The following is a 19,187-nucleotide window of genomic DNA, read 5'->3' on the forward strand; positions in this document are numbered from 1 at the left end:
AAACCCCGATCACGGCATTGGGAAGACGTAATTACGGCCCAATTTAGAAATGTCTTCCCAGTGCCGTAATTGAACTAAGAAAACTATTGTATTTTTCCTAGTAGGTGATTTAAGAATGTCTTTTAAATGAGGATGATATAACTTGTAAACGAGGATTTATGAGTATTTAATTATAATTTTTTAATATTTAATTGAAATTTTATTTTAAAAAATAATAAATAACAAATAATTCCTGCAGGGAGTTCGTGAATTTCTTGCCGGAAATCTCCACCATAATCATAGCCAAAAGCCAAAATTGAGTTGTAATCTTGGTGTCCACTGTCTTGACACGTTTCCTTGTCTCTCTGACATCGTCCCAGAAATAATGATCGGAGAGCTCCAACAACCAATACCAAAAACCAAATAAGAGATGGAATTTCAGATTGAACAAGATGATCATTTTGTGGGAATTTTCTCCGAGATAGAAATTAAATGGAGGGCGAGGACCAGGACGAAGACGGAAAAGCCTTCTTCGTCCCACCTGCTCTAAGTACCTTAGATGGAAGTCGTATCTGGGCCTTGCCCACATTTTGTTTGAAAGTAGGCCCAAAAACTGGCCCAACAACCATACGGACATTTTGGGCCCAGAACTCTCCCGGTAAAACTGGGCCGAAATCACGTTTGAAGAAGGCCCAAAAACGGCCCAATAATTACTTTAGGCCCAGAAAGATAGTTCTTCTTCAACTCTTTAGCACGGTTTAGTGCAGGAGGAAATCATGAAGCCTGCAACCCGGGAACCGCGGCGAAAGCTCAACCGCGAAAACTTCGTATCTAAGGTAATTTCGCCGGCAATCTGTGGGGAAACCTGCCCAATTTGCCTCAGAGAATTGCAGGATTGTACCACCGCCGTGCTTACATCTTGTATCCACGCCTATTGCGTAGAATGCATTCGCAAATGGAGCACTTTGAAGCGGACTTGCCCTCTCTGCAACGCTCAATTCGAGTCATGGTTCTCCAAAATCAATTTCTCATCATCAAGCTTCCGCAAAGAACATTTGCCAACCTTGAATTGTGTCGATAAGCTCAATACTGGAGTCGGATCCTCCCGGATTGACAGTCGCAGGTGAGTTTTCTGATACGTCTTTTATGGCATCATGTTTTCGAATTGACATTTTCTGCTGGAATTTGAACATTGAAGCGAAGATGGAACTATATTTTCTTTGCTCTCTTCAGTTCCCGGAGAACTGCACGCAGTAGGCAGTTTCAAGCAAGAATTAGATTGAACATTGAACTTGAAGCTATATTTGTTCTCCTACTTTGATGTAGGCTTCTTCAGAGAGCGAGGAACGAATTAAATAGAGTTAGACGGTCGGAAATACCACTGACATGGCGGCGATCGTTTGGACGGCGAGGGTCAGAACCTGTACCAGCTGACGTTATTGCCCAGCGAAAACTTCAATGGCGAGCAAGGTATCTTCTACGTTTATTTCTCTGGTTGGATTTTACGGTTCTCACATTTTTTGCCCATGTTCTAGAGTTAGAGCTCGAATATTTGTTGCTAATTTTCTGTTGGGTTATGATTTGACAAAGCATATACAACCGACATATACAAGCTGTTCCATCTTCGGTCAGATGCGGTGCAGAACTGGTATGCATTTTAATCCTCTAGCAATTACGTTTATATAGAATTTCATTACCTCATATACAGCTTTGGGGGCCAATTCCTTGCTTCGAAATTGAATTGGACACTTGTTTTTTAATCAAATACATTGCAGATTGCCTACTTGCACAGTTTATAATAATTGATTTCATTTTCTCTTTGGGTGCACAATTTATAATTTCTCATTGGGTTCAATTCTGTTGATTTGGTTCTTCTAATGCTGTGTTTGTGACGTTTAAATAGAACATATCAGGAAGTCATGGAGCTAAAGAAGCAATACTAGAGAAGATTAAACCATGGATTCAGAGAGAGTTGCAAGCCATCCTTGAGGACCCAGATCCAACTATAATTGTTCATCTGGTTACCTCACTATTTGTCTCGAGACTTGAAGCTCCTTCCTCGCAGCTTAATCCCGAGGATGACTTTCTTTTGGCGCTGCATCCCTTCCTTTATGAAAAAACTGACTTGTTTTGGCATGAATTAAGGTACATGACTCATTAACTGTTGAATAATTTGATTCCTCGTCTATGATGCATCTAAAGATTTTTGGTAGCCCACACACAGAAGTAGAAGTACTAAGGGCTTGTTCACCTCTAGATTCCTTAACAATACCCAAGAATTGGAAACCAGAGATTGTGAGAGCATTAATATCTGACCCTAAGTTGAAACTCAGCTGATTATAAGTAAATTTCCAATATCGTATCTTCAACGGAAAAGGGTTATCTTTCAATCGGGTTTTTGAATCTTTTGTTTTTTTTTTGTCATATCGTGGTGTAAATGCTCCCCTTTTCCACAATTATGGCTTTACATCTTTACTATATAGCTGGAAAAGCTTTTTGTAATCCCTCTTTTGGGCCTCCTTTGTAATTTCATACATCAACGAAATTGTTTTTTTTACCAAAAAAATTTCAATATCTTTCACTCTACTCTGAACATGTCCGCAAACCTTTGTGCCTTTTGTTCCCAACTCAACTAATTCCACTAGTTCAAACTCAAGCCTAAACCAGTAAACCATTGCTTGCCTTCAACCCCCTATCAACAATTCGTATGATGGCTGTACCTATGAGAGTTTCCTGCCAACCAAACAAATGTCTTAGCTAATGAGTAATATGTCCCCATTATCGGAATAGTATTTCTGCAGTTATTTTTATTTAGAAATTTTGTTCTCAGATGTTTTGCAGGAAGTTCGTTACGCATGGAAGAGTATGATTCAGTGGTTGAATATAGAACCGTGGATTAATTGAAGAGAAGATTCTGTTTGAAGAAATATTTTGTACTCAGTACTCTCTCCTGTTGGTTGCTGTTTATTTATGAAATGAATTGACATTAATATTAAGAAAATGTTTTAGCTAGGAAGGGGTGAGAGTCGCGGCTGGGATGCAATTTTCTATTCTTACACCGAACTGGATGAAAGAACCACGTTGTAAGACTAAGACATCTCTGCTGCTGCTGAGGATTTTAAAGACGGTATTCAAGGTATCCAGGTCGGATGTGTTAGTTTGACATGTCTATCTAGGATGGAGGTGTTAGTTAACGCGTCACTACCCGCACGTCGGGTAACATTAGTGACTAAATAGTCTCCATTCGAACTACAATTCATTGGAGGAAGAAGAGAAGATTCTGTTTGTGTTTTGTATTGATTCCTCTATGCTTGTGGAGTGGTTTTTCTAACGACAGACAGATTGGAGTTGTTGCTCCAACCTCGACCGAGTCGTTTTTTGTAGCATGAAGTTGAAGAAAGGAACTTGAAGACTGACTGGTTTGAAGGTAGGGTTTTGATGGATGGATCATCCCTGTGGAATAACCCAAGAGTGTTGAAATTGGCTCATTGCTTGCTAGTAAAAATTTAGGGTTTGTTATTTTACTTATGATTTCAATAAGTTCATGTTGAGAAATTTGTGTTTGTGTCAGTTCAAAACTGATTTGTTTACATTGAATTTATGTAGCCTGTGTTTGATATTTATAATCCGAGTGAGTATATTTTTTAATTCCTTACTGTCTCGTAAATTTAACAGGTGGAGTTGTTTTGTTCATATATAACTCAATATCGAATCTATGTCTATGGATTTGCCATCAACACGAGTGAACCACTATTTTTATTATGATATTAAAATTTTGACAAAACATTTTTAAAATTCCTAATATAGACATAATATTTGTCTATATTAATTAATTTAATATTTACACAAATCAATGGTCAAATACACATTTCAAAATGGTATCATCAGAACGCAAATAATAAAACTTAGGTTTTTCAATTTTAAATTTCGTGAAGTAAAACAAATCCTATTTTCAAATTTTTGAGTTACTTTAGGCTTTATTATATAACTTTTAATTTTTATTCATTTTAGTCGTCGTTTGGTTCTTATATATACACTTTAAAAAAGTAATCGATTTGGTCTTTATTTGTAAAATTGTAACACAAATTTTATACCTAATATAAATTTATTACTACATCTCAAGAAATTTAGTAAATGAAGTATCATGCTAAATTATGATTCATGAAAATGAGATACAAGATAGTATTTAAATCTATATTAAATAACAAAGGATGTTTGTAAAAAAAAAAACAACTAAATAAAAAATAACAAAAGATGTTATAGGTTCAAATATAATATTACAAGTGAGTGGATCCTCGAAGGAAGCATGTGTTAAGGGCACGAGTCCGAACCCAACAACTCAAACTAAAAAAGCTTAAGTGTCATCAAGACGAGCTGCCCTACTCGTCCATCCTTCTTGGGCAAAGACAAGAACTCCGGGGGTGATTGCAATGAGCAAAAATCTCACTTGCCGGCCTAAACGACGAGCAAACACTCGAGTAAGTAAAAAAGTATGGTATAGCAATCTTTCCAAGCGAGCCTCTGGAATCTCCTGTAAACCCCCACGATGTGGTAAAGGGAGGATATTAGGGGAAGCATTGAGTGGAGATTCCCCTCCCTTTTCTTTTAGTAGGCATCAGTCTTCTTTATCTGACCACATTGCATCAGGGCTAGGGTTCATAAGCTCTTTCTTTCATTCATCAATAGGACCTTGGTCAGTTACTAATGGACGAAATATCTGTCGACATTCGGTAAAAGTACGGTCTTAATTTGATAGGATGGCAAGAGTATGACTCCGCTCGTCAAAGCATCCTATCTCCAGCCGTAATTCTCCATCCAACGGCATAGTTCAAATATATTGCGACATGTCCTCTCAAAATGCTCCCCTCTAATAGGAGGATTAAAATTCTTCATAAAAATATACTTACTCTCCTCTTAACTCATCCAAATTAAGTTCTAAGTTCTAACTCAGCGTTAGAGTACAGTAACAATAGCCACGGTATTAAACCTAATTTCGACACCAACCAAAGAAAAATTGGTAAAAGGAAATTCACAACAATGAGGATTTCATAAAGGAAAAAAAAAATAGAGGCTTTTGATTCGTCGCAGGCTTTGAACGTTGCACACGATTTGAAATTTGGGGAAATCCTTTGTCCAAATCCACTCGCCTGCAAGTGAGTTCATTCCACCGCCGTCCAAATTCGGCTTCGATGTCTAATTTCCTCTGCAAAACCCTAATTCGCGTTCGTCATCTCCTCACGAATTCACCATATCCAAACCTCCGCTGCGTTCAATTTCTCCATGTGAGCTACACTACTGCCGCCGTCTCAGATTCGCATTCTTTCACAGTTTCGTACCTCGTAAACTCCTGCTCATTTTCTCCTGAATCTGCTCTCTCTGCTTCAAAGCTCGTTAGCTTCGATGCCCGCGACAAACCAGATTCCGTGATCTCCTTCTTCAAGAATCGTGGTTTTTCCAATATTCACATCTCGTTGATTATCGGAAAATACCCTCGGTTACTGCTATCTGATCCGAACAAAACCCTTTTGCCTAAGCTCGAGTTTCTTTACTCCAGAGGTGCTTCGAGTTCCGAAGTCTCGAAGATTATCGTCAAGGCCCCTAAAATCTTGAGGAGAAGCGTTAATAAGCATCTGATTCCTGCTTTTGATTTTTTGAAGGGCTACCTTCAATCTAATGAGCGGACCATCGCATCTATCAAGCGGTTTCCGAGTATTATTGCTGATTTTCGTCAGAACCAATTGAATGGTTCCATTAGAATGTTGCTGGATGCCGGGGTGCCTGAGGCGAATGTCATGTACTTTCTTCTTTATCAGCCGAGAATGTTCACAATGGATCTGGACAGGTTTAGGGAGATTTTGGAAGACGTGATGAAAATGGGGTTTGATCCATTGAAGTCGAGCTTCGTTCAAGCTGTTCATGCTATACGAGCAATGAGCAAATCGACGTGGGAAAGGAAGCTCAATATTTATAAGAGATGGGGTTTGTCTGAAAAAGAGATTATTGCTGCATTTAGGAGTCATCCATGGTGTATGACACTATCAGAGGAGAAAATTATGTTGGGAATGGATTTCTTTGTCAACAAATTAGGTTGGGAATCCGCAGCAGTTGTTAAAAGTCCTGTCCTGCTTTCATTTAGTTTAAAAAAGAGAACAATTCCAAGAGCTTCTGTTCTGCTGTTTCTATTTGAGAAAGGTTTGACTAAGAAAAAATTCATGTTGGTAAAACCATACATGTATACTGAACTTCAGTTCTTGCAGAAGTTTGTTCGTCCTCACCTGGAAGAGGTTCCTCAGCTATCAAAGCTGTATCATGTAAATGTGGATGATGGGATTCATTGATTATAAATTTGGCTGCACTTTATACTGTGAGTTCCAAGTCAAGCTTTTTTTTTAGTAAAGATGGTTCATTGCTTTAATTTTGCCAAGTTAGCATGCAGTATCTGAATATATGGAGTGATAGTTTACTCTGTTTCATCATAATTTTTTCTGCAAAAGACTGATTCATCATTAGTCATAATTCTTAAGTTAACATTAAAGCTTTGCCATGATTTTTTAGTGGCCGTTCTTGTGATTTTCTGGTTGAAATTTCACTTTTTGGTCACTCAAACTACTGAATACCCAGACATTGTTGTAAAATTTAAGGATATTTTGAAAAACAGCATTTTACTTTGTTTTCAAGTGCTTTCGTAGATTGCTTGCATAGGTAATAGGGTAAGGTTATTGTGCATTAGAGAAACAGTTAAGTAAGTAGAATGATTTTCAAACCAATTTCCAAAGAGTCTATTATATTTGTTAGAACAGATTCTTGTTTGAATTAGGAGAGGATGGATGAGACACAATGGAAGGAACCTTCAAGGGAATTACAGAACTAGAAAAGGTAAGATGTTTTGGTAGCTGATAATAGTCTGGTATCGAATTTTGATGGATAACTTAGCAATAATGCACCTTTTTAAGGCTACATGCATCATTTTCCTTCATGATGAGGCTGCTAGAATTTAATGGAAAGGATCCCCGTTTGGAGATGTTATGAATTGAAATGTATATATTTATATCCAGTTCTGTCAATTAGAAATTCAGTCACATCTCGACCAAATTATCTGTTGACGGTCGGATCCTTTAGGCATGAACTTACAGGCATTTCCTTCATCCTTGAAAACTGCTATTTACCCTGGAGAACACATCCAGTGATATTTGTGTTCTGCAAATGTTTGTGGGTTGTACTCTATTTGTTTTAGGAGAAATAAAGAGGCCCATAAAAAATGCACCAACTTCGTTGCACTAGAAAACTATGCCATTGACCTCTCTTTTCAAAGGGATTATCTTGGCAAGAAGGGAAAAGGATTCATATTTGGTTCATGGAAGCTGTCCATAAAAGCCAAAAGGGGTCTTCTTCTTGCCATATTCCAAAAAAAAAAAAAAAAAACTAGGGTATATCAACATTTTATCTATAATATGTAAAGGCGGGTATGAATATGCGTTTTTTGAATGGCAACGGTTACCATACGGAAAACACAAATTCACACCCCAAGCAAATTTCAGAAGCATTCATCCCATCGAGTATTTTAAAATCTCCCCAAGCAAATCATGGGTGAAGGTGAAGCAACCTAGCTGTGATGACAACGGTCACAAGTCTTATGCCTATGTCTCTTCATAGTTCATCCCGATAAACCAATCAATTACATGATGGTCCAGTCAAACAATGAGGATGGGATACTTCTCTTTTTACAAAGTCAGGGAGATTTCTCTTTTTACAAAAATCTGTGCTAGCGCAAAGGGTCATATTCTTCGATCGACATCAATAAGCTTCTGTCTGGAAGGGAGGAAATTCAACACTTCCACCAAACCTCATTGATGTTGGGAAGCAGTACTTTTTCTTTTCTTTTCATAATATAGCCAGGATGTCAAAATCTCACTCCTGATCAAATTATATTTTCAACATAAGACCGAAGAAGGCAACAATACTTTCATATTCTAATCAATAGTTTACGTTTTTGATCCCAATTAATGACATCATCTAGGGAGGGAAATTGTCCCGAAGGCTTAATAATCACTTGCTAATCGCACAACATGATTGAAGTTAAAATGGTAAGTCATTTGAGGCGAAATCATAATGATATTTGCATTATGTTTGAATTGATACGAAAATCCTTTCAATTAGCTAGAATCCATAAAACCGAAGTCGAATACATGAAATAAAATGGGTGACCATTCATTGGATTTATGGGGTGCTGCTACAAGTAGGAGTCAATTGCCTTGGCTCTCTTAACTTCCACATTACAATGAACATTTTTCAATCCAAAAGGCAAAAAGAGAAAAAAGAAAAAAAAAATGGAATACAAAAGTCAATGACGTGTTAATAAGAAAGCACAGAATTAACAACTTTCCACGTCTTCCCAAATTCCCTCTCTGCACAAAGCTCCTTTTTTATTTCCTTTTCACGTAGGAAAGAACAGAGCTTCCTAAAAACATCCCCCATCATCATCATCATCATCATCATCTCCAAATAATCTACATTAGTAGCAGGCAAAGGCAGATAATAAACTTATAAATAATAATAAATCGAAACAGGGGAGTCGAGTCGAGAAATTCGAATGCGCTATCAAATCCCTCCCAATTTACTTTTTTTTTTTTCGGCTACTGTGGCTCCCTTTTTTCTCCACTCCACCCTAAAATCCTTCAAAAGCCAGGCGATGGAAGTTGAGAGGCTAATCCCAGTTCGTTCCAACCAAATGAAGAAGTCAAAATCCTTCCCCTTCACTAACAACTATGCAGATGATAGCGTACAATCCTCCCTCTACGCATTTTTTTTGCAGACCCCACCCTCTCTCTGGATCCTTCTTCTCTAGTGTAACCAAAGCTTTCGACTAACCAAGCAAGAACTTGAATATGTCGCTTAGCGAAATAATGCCTTCTACTCGTTTGCTGCCAGCTTCCACAATTACAAGCCGTCGAACACCTGAAAGTTCATTTATCACCCATAAGAAAGAAGATTGATTTTGGTGATTACTCGATCCATCAAGAAAGACATGATTATCTACCTGGGTTTGCTAAACGATCCATCACTTTATGCAATGAGTCAGATCGCAAACACATCTGACATCGTTGACTTCGTGGCTCGTAAAGAGAAAAAGAATCTTGTCCAAGTTGCAACGCCTGAGGAGGAATCGGATACAAAAATAAGAATGGAAATTCTGAATATTAGTTTAACAGCAAAATAGCAATCTTCCACTGTTTCTTTCATCAACAGAGTATAAATAACTTAACATGACAGGGCTAGAAAAAGATTGCATAAATATGAGATGGGAATTTTAACAATAACTACCGCATAATCAAAGCCATTTTTAAGAGTTCATAATATTACAAATTTCATTAAATAAAACAAAAGGCGAAATGTTCAAACCCACCCGAAAATAAAGACGAATAAGAAAAGGATACTTGTACAAGTTATATGCTTTAAAACAAATCCACACAATTTTCAGTGAAAATGCCACATCAAAGTGTGGATGGATAATGAAACCATTAATTTTTTTGAAACCATTAATAAGAAAGACAAATTAGAAACAGACGGGCAATTGATTTGCATGGGAAATGGGATGAAAGGGAATGGGGGACAAAACAAGTTACCTGATGAATGGTCATTTCATCAAGATTAATGTGTGTATAAGCTCTGTCCTTTGCAAGAGCTGTAATATCACTGTACAAACGAAATAGTAGTGATTTAGACATACATTCTCAATCGCATTAACCTGATAGAAGTTTATAAGATAACCAAAAAGAAATGTTGTAGTAAATAACCTCCGGCAATATACATCCAGCAACGAATCGTTGTCATCTACTATGGGTATTGAACTAACTTGAGCTGCAGAGTTGCAGAATACAACGTCAAATTAAATCAATAAAAAATTCATAAGACATATACCATAAATTCAAATGCTACATCTCATCCCTGAAAATCAGAGTGGAAGTGTGCATCCAAACGGAAAACCACATCCATAGACTACCAAATTGTCCTCTGATAGGATATCAACAAACGATCTCAAATAATAATGTTCACTTCAAATGCAACAAAAGGGAGCCCTCTAGAAGCCATTTGTACAACTTTGTTGAAGCAAAAATACCCTAAACGAAAAAACAAATCCAAAATTGGATAGAGAGAAATAACAACTTTTCTGGGGGAGAACTGTTTTCCTAGATAATATTGTTTTTATGGCTATGGCTTGTTGAAAATTGTCTCAGTCTCTGTAATTATAGTTCAACTGCTCTTTATGTTAAATGGAAAACTTTTTTTGTAACTTCCTTACTTGGGTTGAGGTTCTCCTACCCTTTTTATTTACTTCTCCTACCCTTTTTATTTACTTCTTAATACCCGTGAGTATCTAGGCCAATTGCACACACCTTGACCAATCTCACAAGATAACTGCGCTTGAGTAACACCTCAATAAGCTAACACCACTCTTCATTATTAGAAGCTTAGCGAATGTCAAACTACCCTTCCTATGTAAATCACTTTGTCAATAAAATAATTCCATATCCAAAACACACCCATTTTCTTGAAGTTAGTCTGTCCGCAAGTCCAAAAACTACACTATATGTGGTCTACTCCACACTTATCAGATCAAACAGGGAAATTAAGCACACCTCTCCTCAAAAAATATATGATCCATGAATATGTGAAAGATACCAATGTACCACAGACATAAAGCAAGTGGATACTAACTTGATCAAATAAGCAGGACAATGTAAAATTACAATCTTTTTTCATTCGTCATCTAAGCTCAAAATCTAAAACAATTACGTAACTTTTCCCCTTCATAATCTATCTGGTATTTATCATTTTGCAGCACTAGATGGGAGTGATGGATGGCCAGAAAGAGAACCAGATCTGGAAGAACCCTTTGCTAAGATCCGTTAAAAGTAATCCACAAAAGCAGTTTCCTCTATTATAAAATAAAGTACACCTATCTAAACATAACCACCAAAGTAAAACAATCCTACAGTAGAAAGTTTGAAGGCAAACCTTGAATCAGTAAGTTTAACGCTGCACTAAGTGAAGCACTAGGTCTCAACATAGCTAATGGTCGTCTGTTAGATTCTCCAATTTTTGGGACCCATGTACCAACTGGAATTGCAAAAATTGGTAGCTGAAGCACAGGCAACAGGCTAGAACAATGCCTAAAGTACCTGCAGATACCTGGAAACTAACACCCATTACTTGGTATCAAGCGAAGCTCCATTTATAAAATAAAAAACTTGGAAGACACTTACATTTTAATATTCCAGAAAGTGAAGCAAGATGCAACAATTGTGGAAATGAACCATCGTCTGCAGATGAATGAATTATGGGAACTGTAGCTACCTGATTTTGCAAAATCTTTAAAGCAACATCTTTCAAATTATCAAATGGTTCAGCCTACATGAGAAACAATAACATAGTTAACACAACCTTCTGACAGGTCGGTGAAAAAACCATTGTCCATAAAGCAGGATTTACCTGGTAAAGATTATATGAACATTATTAGTAGAAAACAATGGCAGAAAACAACTTAATGGGAGATTATATGATAGTAAACAGTGCAGTTTCACCTCTAATAAGATAATGTGACATTAGATGTTGGTTGGTTGTGCATAAGAACTTTAGTATTAGCAATTGCATTTTCTTTAATTAACAATTGAAAGTAGGAGAATGCTTCAGTTCAAATCCAGGATATAAAGCCACCTGAATACAGTTCTAGAGCTTTTAAACCCTCTGAAATCTAAAATTACGCAACTTCCAAAAAAAAACTGTAGTAGGGTTCAAGAGTTATATGCAATCTCCAGAGTAAAGTCAATACCATTGTTATAAGGGTGAATATAAATGACAAGATATTGATAACACATTCCATCTAAAAAGGCGAGTTATATAATTCAAGAATTTGTTAGTTGGCAATCTAATTTCAGCAATAGGTCAAGGCAGACTACATGCATGGACTCAAAGATGCCAAATATTACACTCACGTGTATGAACTGTCTCGATAAGAATCTTCCTTGCCCATCCATTCGACCATTTAAATATGCTTTACCCTCTTTCCAAGCAGATATGGTATGTGTTTCGAGCTCTTCCTCTGTCAGGTTTGAACCACGCTTCCCAAGCTACTATTCAAACTTAAATTAGCATATTTGTAAAAAAAAATGAAGAACTAAAAACAGATAAATGAATGAGGAACAATAGTCCTATAAGCATATTTATGATGTCAAACAAGATTAATCAAGATAATAAGATTCTATCAGTAAGATTTATATACTAATAATCTGAAAGAATTTTAGGTAAAATATTCAAAACAAAGAGAGAAATATCATCAGTAGTTTCTAATTTATCCAATTTGGGTAGAAATAAATATCATATGATCTATTAAAAAGTATATTACCAACACACAGAGAAATCACGACGGTGTACTGACTCCACCCATTTCCATATTACATAATCCAACCTTCAGTTGCTCAAACATTCGTCTAGACGAGTATTTTTGCAAATGAAATACAGATTTGATCTCAATATCTAAATTCTCAAACAACACATAAATGGAATTAACAACACTCAAAAGATTTAGTCGCTTAAATTTAAATACTGACAACAATGATGAGTACCATCATCAAAAATGATAAATCAAATACAAAGGCATCAGAGTAAGCAGGCTATAGTTACCAACTCTCATAAATCTACGTGACCAATATACCAAGAGAATTTGACATGAAGCTCATTGAAGTCACCAAAATGAAAAACTGTTAGCGAGTTAAAATGCAGATGGAAAAATTGCATCTACACATACTTCTTTTAATATTAAAATAAAATCTGAAGCACTGAGAACTCCAACAAATTGCCCCTTGCTGAAATCCCAAAGAGGAGCTGTTGGGATACCCTGTAAACAGTTAATACAGATAAGATAGAAATCCAATATCTTGAATGCCAATACAGCAAAAAATTAACAAATATAAGATAAAAATAAAATAAGGTATTTTATATGTTCCCTGCAAGCAGAGATTAATCATTGTACTAGTTTCCATCATGCCCGTAGAGAAAAGAAAAGAGAGAGGATGGGGGCGGATGGAAGAATGGGGAAAAGACATGCCTGTTCATGCAATATATGAAAAGCTTGTTTCACAGGTAAGTCAATGTCCAAAGCAACAACCTGTAGCATAATTGCACTCCTATGAGGGGATCAACAAGTAAACAGAATGAGTATCATAAAAAAGTTTAAGACGGAGTATCCAAACCTTGCCTGACTCGGGGAGCAACTCATAAACAGTGTGTGTGGACAAGAATGCAGATATGCGGTGCCGGGAGCACTGCAGGTCAGCCTCTGATATACTATGCACAGCCTCTGTCAAGCGTCCATCACTTATTCGGACCTGGATGATAACAAGAACCTCAATTTGCTAATATAAGCAGTGAGAGTGTAAATATTACACATAAATCCCAGAAAATACATCAATAAACTAATCAATAAGTACGACAAAGAAATAAATCATATGACACCTGTCATTATCCTAGAGTGCAATAAAGGAGATGAAATCTTTGGCTGGAAATAGAAGGATCAGGCATAACAAAATACAACGAGAGGATATTGTATAAAATTCTAACCAAGCGACGGAAGGCCTCATTATCCACATCCATGCTAGATCCAGGGTTCGTCTCTGGATTGGCAAGTGGAGGAGAATAACTAGGTTCTGTAGCCAAGAGAACAGTGTTCACGACCCCATATTCACCAGAAATACAAGTCTGTTGCTCATCATGCCGCCACTCTCCATCAACGAAAAATTTATACTGCATGCAAGACAATCCTTATGTGTGCACATTAGTATAACAAAACTACATAATTTTTAAAAAGTAGTAAAAATTAGTCAAATATAATATCTTCGATAAAAATTTCATCAATAGTCTTAACTCAATAGCCCAGCAGTACAATTTCTCATTGTTGGAGTACATAGTAAAGTAAAATTGCAATAATAATAATAGTGTTACCACCTGTAGCAGTGTAGATGTATAAAGATAAAAGATCAACAATATTACTTACTACAGAGAGAATAACTATGACTACAAAATCGTTAACTGAGAAAATCATTTACAAGTAGCATATTGCACAGGGCAATAAATTCAAGTTGTTTCCCTTGCATTTTGCTCTTGAGCCACTTCCATCATTTACACACAGTTGTCAACGAAGCAAAAATATCTATTTTATTTATTTCTTTCAGGAACCGGGAAGTAACATTTTTCCTTGAGCAACATCAGCTGCAACTGACCAACCCAACTGTGATCACTAAATTAATATTGAAATCACTAAACAAACATCTAAAATTATAGCAAGATTATGCAGCATACAGATACAAGTCAGCATGTTTCATTATACATCTTGAAGTTTGTAAAAAATGGCGTGAACAATTTAAAAGGTCTTATTCAACCACCAAAATCTGACCTGGTGGTATCCAGGGGTTAAGCTGTAAATAGCCTGAAAAACAGTGGGACAGCCCTCCATAGGCGTCATAGGGACGAGCTCTGACCACCTTCATCAAAAATAGAATTAAGTTTACTAAAATCGCTTGCAACGAAAAAATATGTATGCATGTCTAAATAGAAAATCCAAATTATATTGATGCGTTCCACGACAATACAATATGCAGAAAACTATGGGCAGTACAAAGGACCATGAACTTCTGCACATCACCTAGTGAAAGAACCGCTAAGAAATACACTTCTTCCCCCATATGGCCAGACAAACCGCATTGGGATTAACAACGTTCCTGCAGCTCTAGCTGTGTCCCGCACAGTATCCATACTGGAAGCAAACATCCGACGCTCAATTGATGAGAGAATTTTCCAAATGTACTCTTCAAGAAATGAGCCTTCTACCGCGTCCCCATTAATTTAAACCACAATACACTGTAAAATCAATTCGAGCAAATTACGCTACAATATGGAAATCTACAAATCTGACACCTTATACTTATTCATCCCCGAAACGAACAAGCTAGTCTCAACTCAAAAGTAATTCGCCACGCGAGGTAGGCAAAAAATAAAAGGAAGCGAAGAAACCAGATTATTCTACAACAGACTTCGGCAATAAAAAATCAGCAGCTCTTTCTGCCATTCTCTACGTAGAAGAACGGAATTGTACAAAGCAAAACAAAGAAACCCTAGCCCTAGACGAACTGGAGCAAGAACCCACCAAAGTAAGAAGCCAAACACCTCCGAATTTGAATCGCATGGAAATGCGAACCGGAAAACAAAAATTCGTAACCCTAAATCTAATCAGAGATTTTCAAAGACCAAAAAAAGAAAATGGAAAATTTAGATGAAGACAATATAGAGAGTGGGTGAGAGAATCGAAATGGAGAAGCGATATGATCGGAATCTAACTTCGAACCCTAGAACAGAGAAACGGGTTTGATAGAGATTGAGGGGAAAAATAATAATATAAATAAAAAGATATTTTAAAATTGTTATTATTAAAATCAAAATATATAATTCGAAAGCATAATTTACCGCGTCTCCACGGCATAAAACGGTGAAAAGTAACTGTAACGCTGTAAAATTTTATCAATTATTAAATAAGTAATGTTTGAGAATGCACCATAAATTTTGTTATTTTCTTGTTTTCTTAATTAAAGAATATTCTTGGCGTAAAGCATTAAAAAATGTTTTAAAACTTCTCGATATGACCTCTATTTACTGAAATGATTATCGAATTAATGATTAATTGTTGATTTTTTTAATAACCCATCAATTGATGTACTATTTACTATGTGTAATAATCATTGATTAAATGATAACTGACCCAACTTGTAAGGTTATTTATTAAAAGTAACTATGAAATCCACCATTCCATGTTTCCATGGATATTAACAAATTGATGGATTTGCTTTTAGTAATTGTTTTGTTTTTTTCGTCTCAAAAAAATATGTTATTTTATTTTGATTTTTAAATTTAACTATATCATTTTTAGAACAACAATGGACGGGTAGAAAGTTGAAATTCTTACCTTTAAAGAGGTGAGGAGTATTTTGATCAGTTTTTTCAAGTGGACCAAATACTTATACAATAGGTCAAGAATAATAGTAACTAATATCAAATTGGATTTTTTTTTCTTTTTTGTATTTCACTTCTAATTAATAACAATGGGGTGATCGATTTATCAATGGTACAATTTATTTATTGTGTGAGCTCAACTAGTTAAAGTATCTGTTTTCAACTAAAAAGTCAATGAAGCTTTTCTGGAATCTTTGATACTTTCAACTTTACGATTGTATTACAGGCTGAGCACAACATCTTTATGCACCTATTTCACATGTTAGGTGTAGCTGCCACTAACTGGTGCATTCAATGGCTCCCTCTCAGTACTATGCATAGGAACTCATGGTTATTTTGATCAATTGATCTCCCAATATGCTAATTTCAACAATTATCGTTCTTTACCTTTCTTTCTAGCTACTTAGCCTACAGTAGGTATCTGGTTCACAACTTTAGGTATTAGCATTATGGCTTTAAGTGTGTTTGTGCTACAAGTTTAATTCATTTTAGTTCGTATTATTTCCAAAAGTTCATTTTGATTCACATACTTTTAAAAAGTTGGAATTATGGTCCCTTCATTTTTATTTGTATATAATTTGTTTCAACCTCAATTTTAATATGACACCTCGATCATAAATTTTTGTTCAAATGTAGCAATAAATTTGTACTAAAAAGTCTCAACTGTCTATAAAATTTATGTCAAAATTTTGCAAATGGACCAGAGTAATTACTTTTTAAAAGTACAAAGACAAAAGTATATTGACTAAAATAACAACAGACCAATTTTTCAATCAAAATGAACTCAAAAAAAAAAAATACATGGATCAAAATAATATTTAAACTAAAAAAATAACCGTGATGTATTTTATGAGTTATTATCTCGTTTTATAGAACTTCACTGCTAAAATGTTTTGTTAAATAAGGTAAAGTTCAAATCCAAAATTAACCAAAAAGGTCAAAAAAAAAAAAAGTTGTCACAATCAAGGCCTTCAACTTCAAAATGGTGGGGGGGCAAATGGCAATATTCAGTACCTGTCCTCGATCGTATCTATGAAACTTCTGATTTGGCTTGAACTACGTTATTAAGACAAATTTTTATATTTTTTATACAATTCAATTTCGATTTTACATATAATAGCATCTTTTTAACCTTTTTCTTTAAATGTTCACATGTAAATTTATTTTCGTCAACGTTAACAAAGAAAAATAAAAAATAAAAAATTGAAGTAGATAAACTTGTGTTTGTATTAATATGTATGTATAATGATGTTTTCACGAATTTTGATTCGAATGTTGAAATGGGTTGCTGAATAAGAAATATTGAATTTTCGACTTCTGGCTTGTAAAGTTGCGATTCGAATTTTTGAAGTCTTGTAGCCTTCAAATTATTGAGTATTGTATTAGAGTCTTCAAAATCTTTATAAATTATTATTGAGTGATTGTGGACCACTGAAATTTTCTTTTTTCTTTTTTAACTAAGAGAAGAAAAACGACTGAATAATTCGTGATAGCTCTCAATGATTCATTGTTGAGGTGACATACTCTTGTAATAGAGTATTGTATGTGACTATCTTCTTGCGCGGATCTAAGTTCGCATGAGTTTCAGTCTAATTGTCAATTAGAATGTCAGTGAACGATTTTAAGAAAAATACGTGACCTTATTTGTTTTGCTAAATTGTAAAATTAACCGTATATAAATTTGTCATTTACTTAAAACAATGGCATGATAATTGACGCATGTGGCATGACATTACAAACAAATGAAAAATGAACAAAATAAAATGTGCAATTTGATAAAAAAAATTATGCCTTCTGAATAAAAGGAACGAGAAAAAAAAAACAAATTAACAGTGATTAGTTACTTCGAGAAGGTTAATCATGGCTAGTTATTCCCGGCAAATTGACTAAAATTTATCTAAATAACAATTTTTTTACGACAAAACATATTTTTTGTCATTGAGTTTGAGGTAGGTGTCTAGGATCCTGAAGTTTTAAAATGAACACTTTTGGTTCTTCAAATTTGAGGTAGGTGTCTAATTGGTTCCTGAAGTTTCAAAATGAACATTTTTTGTCCTTAGGTTTAAAGCAGGTGTCAACTTGGTCCGAAAGTTGTAAAATGAACACTTTTGATCCATGACGTTTGAGAAATAGTTTTAAATGGTCACTCCATGTGTTCAATGTGGCACACCCATGTCACCGTTGCGCCCATCTCCCTAACACTTGCGTGCCCAACGTGGCACACATATGCCACCGTCACAATCGCATAGCTCTTCTCCACTCCGAGGGAGCGTGGCCTCCACCGTCGTACAATCCTTCTTTGTGGAAAGGGAGTGCGGGCCATGCGACCAAGTCACCCCGTCTCAATGTAAGGGAGTGCGATTGTTGATAACTCTCCAAAAGAGAGTTATTCTAGTGTTTATTTGGGTGTTTTTATGCAAGGAATTGTCAAAGTGTGTCGATGTTAGCTTTTAAATAGCTTAAATAAGATTAGAAAATAGAATCCGAGCTAAAAGTCTCAGGTCTTGAATGCTTTGACTAAATATTGCACTAAATGCTCTTATTTCTGGGGTAAATGTACAGGTTTGGAAGCAGAATACTAAACATAAAGAGAGTGAATTTTCAGAGAAGAGCAAGCAAAGCATTTTCAAGACAGGGCAGATGAAAGCTGGAGCGGAACAGAGCTGGTGCATAGGTTCACTGCGCAATAACAGCCCATACACAAGATTTTTCGTGTCCATACAAACTTCAGCTAGGTGCCCTAAAAACAGACCCGATATAAAAGGAATATTTAACCCTAGCCACCACACACAAATCCCAATAGAAGCACATTTTTTAGAGCTGAAACGACTAGGATGAGGATTATCTCCATTTTCGAGGGCAGAAAGCTGACGACATATATCGAGCTGTCATCTTCTTCTTATTCGGTTTTTCTGCTATTTCCTTGGGATGAGTTGTCTTCTTCCTTTATCCACTGTATTTTCTTTTTTATCAATGAGCTAAACCCCATTTCAGAGGAGATTCATATGTTGCAACCGATGAATGACCAACCCTTTAGCTACTCCATTTGTTTTTAAATGAAGCTGTGTTTATTTCTTATATCTTATTGAACATTGTTGGCCGCTTTGTTTTGTTTGCTAGCTTATGTATTGACTCGGGAGGGTTTATAG

At 35.8% G+C, this 19,187-nt stretch overlaps 3 protein-coding genes across 3 annotated transcripts; 2 read left to right on the forward strand and 1 right to left on the reverse strand.

The window, feature by feature from the left end:
* Nucleotides 1-741: 741 nt before the first annotated feature.
* LOC111009859 (RING/U-box superfamily protein) lies at nucleotides 742-3,627 on the forward strand. The gene is made up of 5 exons (XM_022283088.2): nucleotides 742-1,102; nucleotides 1,306-1,449; nucleotides 1,570-1,627; nucleotides 1,883-2,124; nucleotides 2,810-3,627. Exons 1-5 carry the CDS (start codon nucleotides 756-758, stop codon nucleotides 2,877-2,879), a joined length of 861 nt encoding a protein of 286 aa, XP_022138780.1. The 5' UTR covers nucleotides 742-755; the 3' UTR covers nucleotides 2,880-3,627.
* A 1,362-nt stretch (nucleotides 3,628-4,989) lies between these two features.
* On the forward strand, nucleotides 4,990-6,339 carry LOC111009559 (uncharacterized). Its single transcript, XM_022282675.2, has one exon. The coding sequence runs from the start codon at nucleotides 5,169-5,171 to the stop codon at nucleotides 6,315-6,317; it is 1,149 nt and encodes a 382-aa protein (XP_022138367.1). The 5' UTR covers nucleotides 4,990-5,168; the 3' UTR covers nucleotides 6,318-6,339.
* Nucleotides 6,340-8,166: 1,827 nt separating this feature from the next.
* On the reverse strand, nucleotides 8,167-15,407 carry SNF4 (sucrose nonfermenting-like protein). The gene is made up of 14 exons (XM_022282742.2): nucleotides 15,179-15,407; nucleotides 14,678-14,892; nucleotides 14,429-14,516; nucleotides 13,597-13,779; nucleotides 13,230-13,364; nucleotides 13,085-13,144; nucleotides 12,785-12,874; nucleotides 11,973-12,107; nucleotides 11,244-11,388; nucleotides 10,996-11,169; nucleotides 9,774-9,837; nucleotides 9,603-9,672; nucleotides 9,017-9,131; nucleotides 8,167-8,934 (listed from the first exon to the last, which is right to left on the reverse strand). The coding sequence occupies exons 2-14, from the start codon at nucleotides 14,800-14,802 to the stop codon at nucleotides 8,843-8,845; spliced, it is 1,476 nt and encodes a 491-aa protein (XP_022138434.1). The 5' UTR covers nucleotides 14,803-14,892; nucleotides 15,179-15,407; the 3' UTR covers nucleotides 8,167-8,842.
* Between the last annotated feature and the right edge of the window lie 3,780 nt (nucleotides 15,408-19,187).

The sequence above is a fragment of the Momordica charantia genome (genome assembly GCF_013281855.1).
Source record: "Momordica charantia cultivar OHB3-1 chromosome 7 unlocalized genomic scaffold, Mcharantia_2.0 BLBB01000007.1, whole genome shotgun sequence".
NCBI classification, from domain to species: Eukaryota; Viridiplantae; Streptophyta; class Magnoliopsida; order Cucurbitales; family Cucurbitaceae; genus Momordica; species Momordica charantia.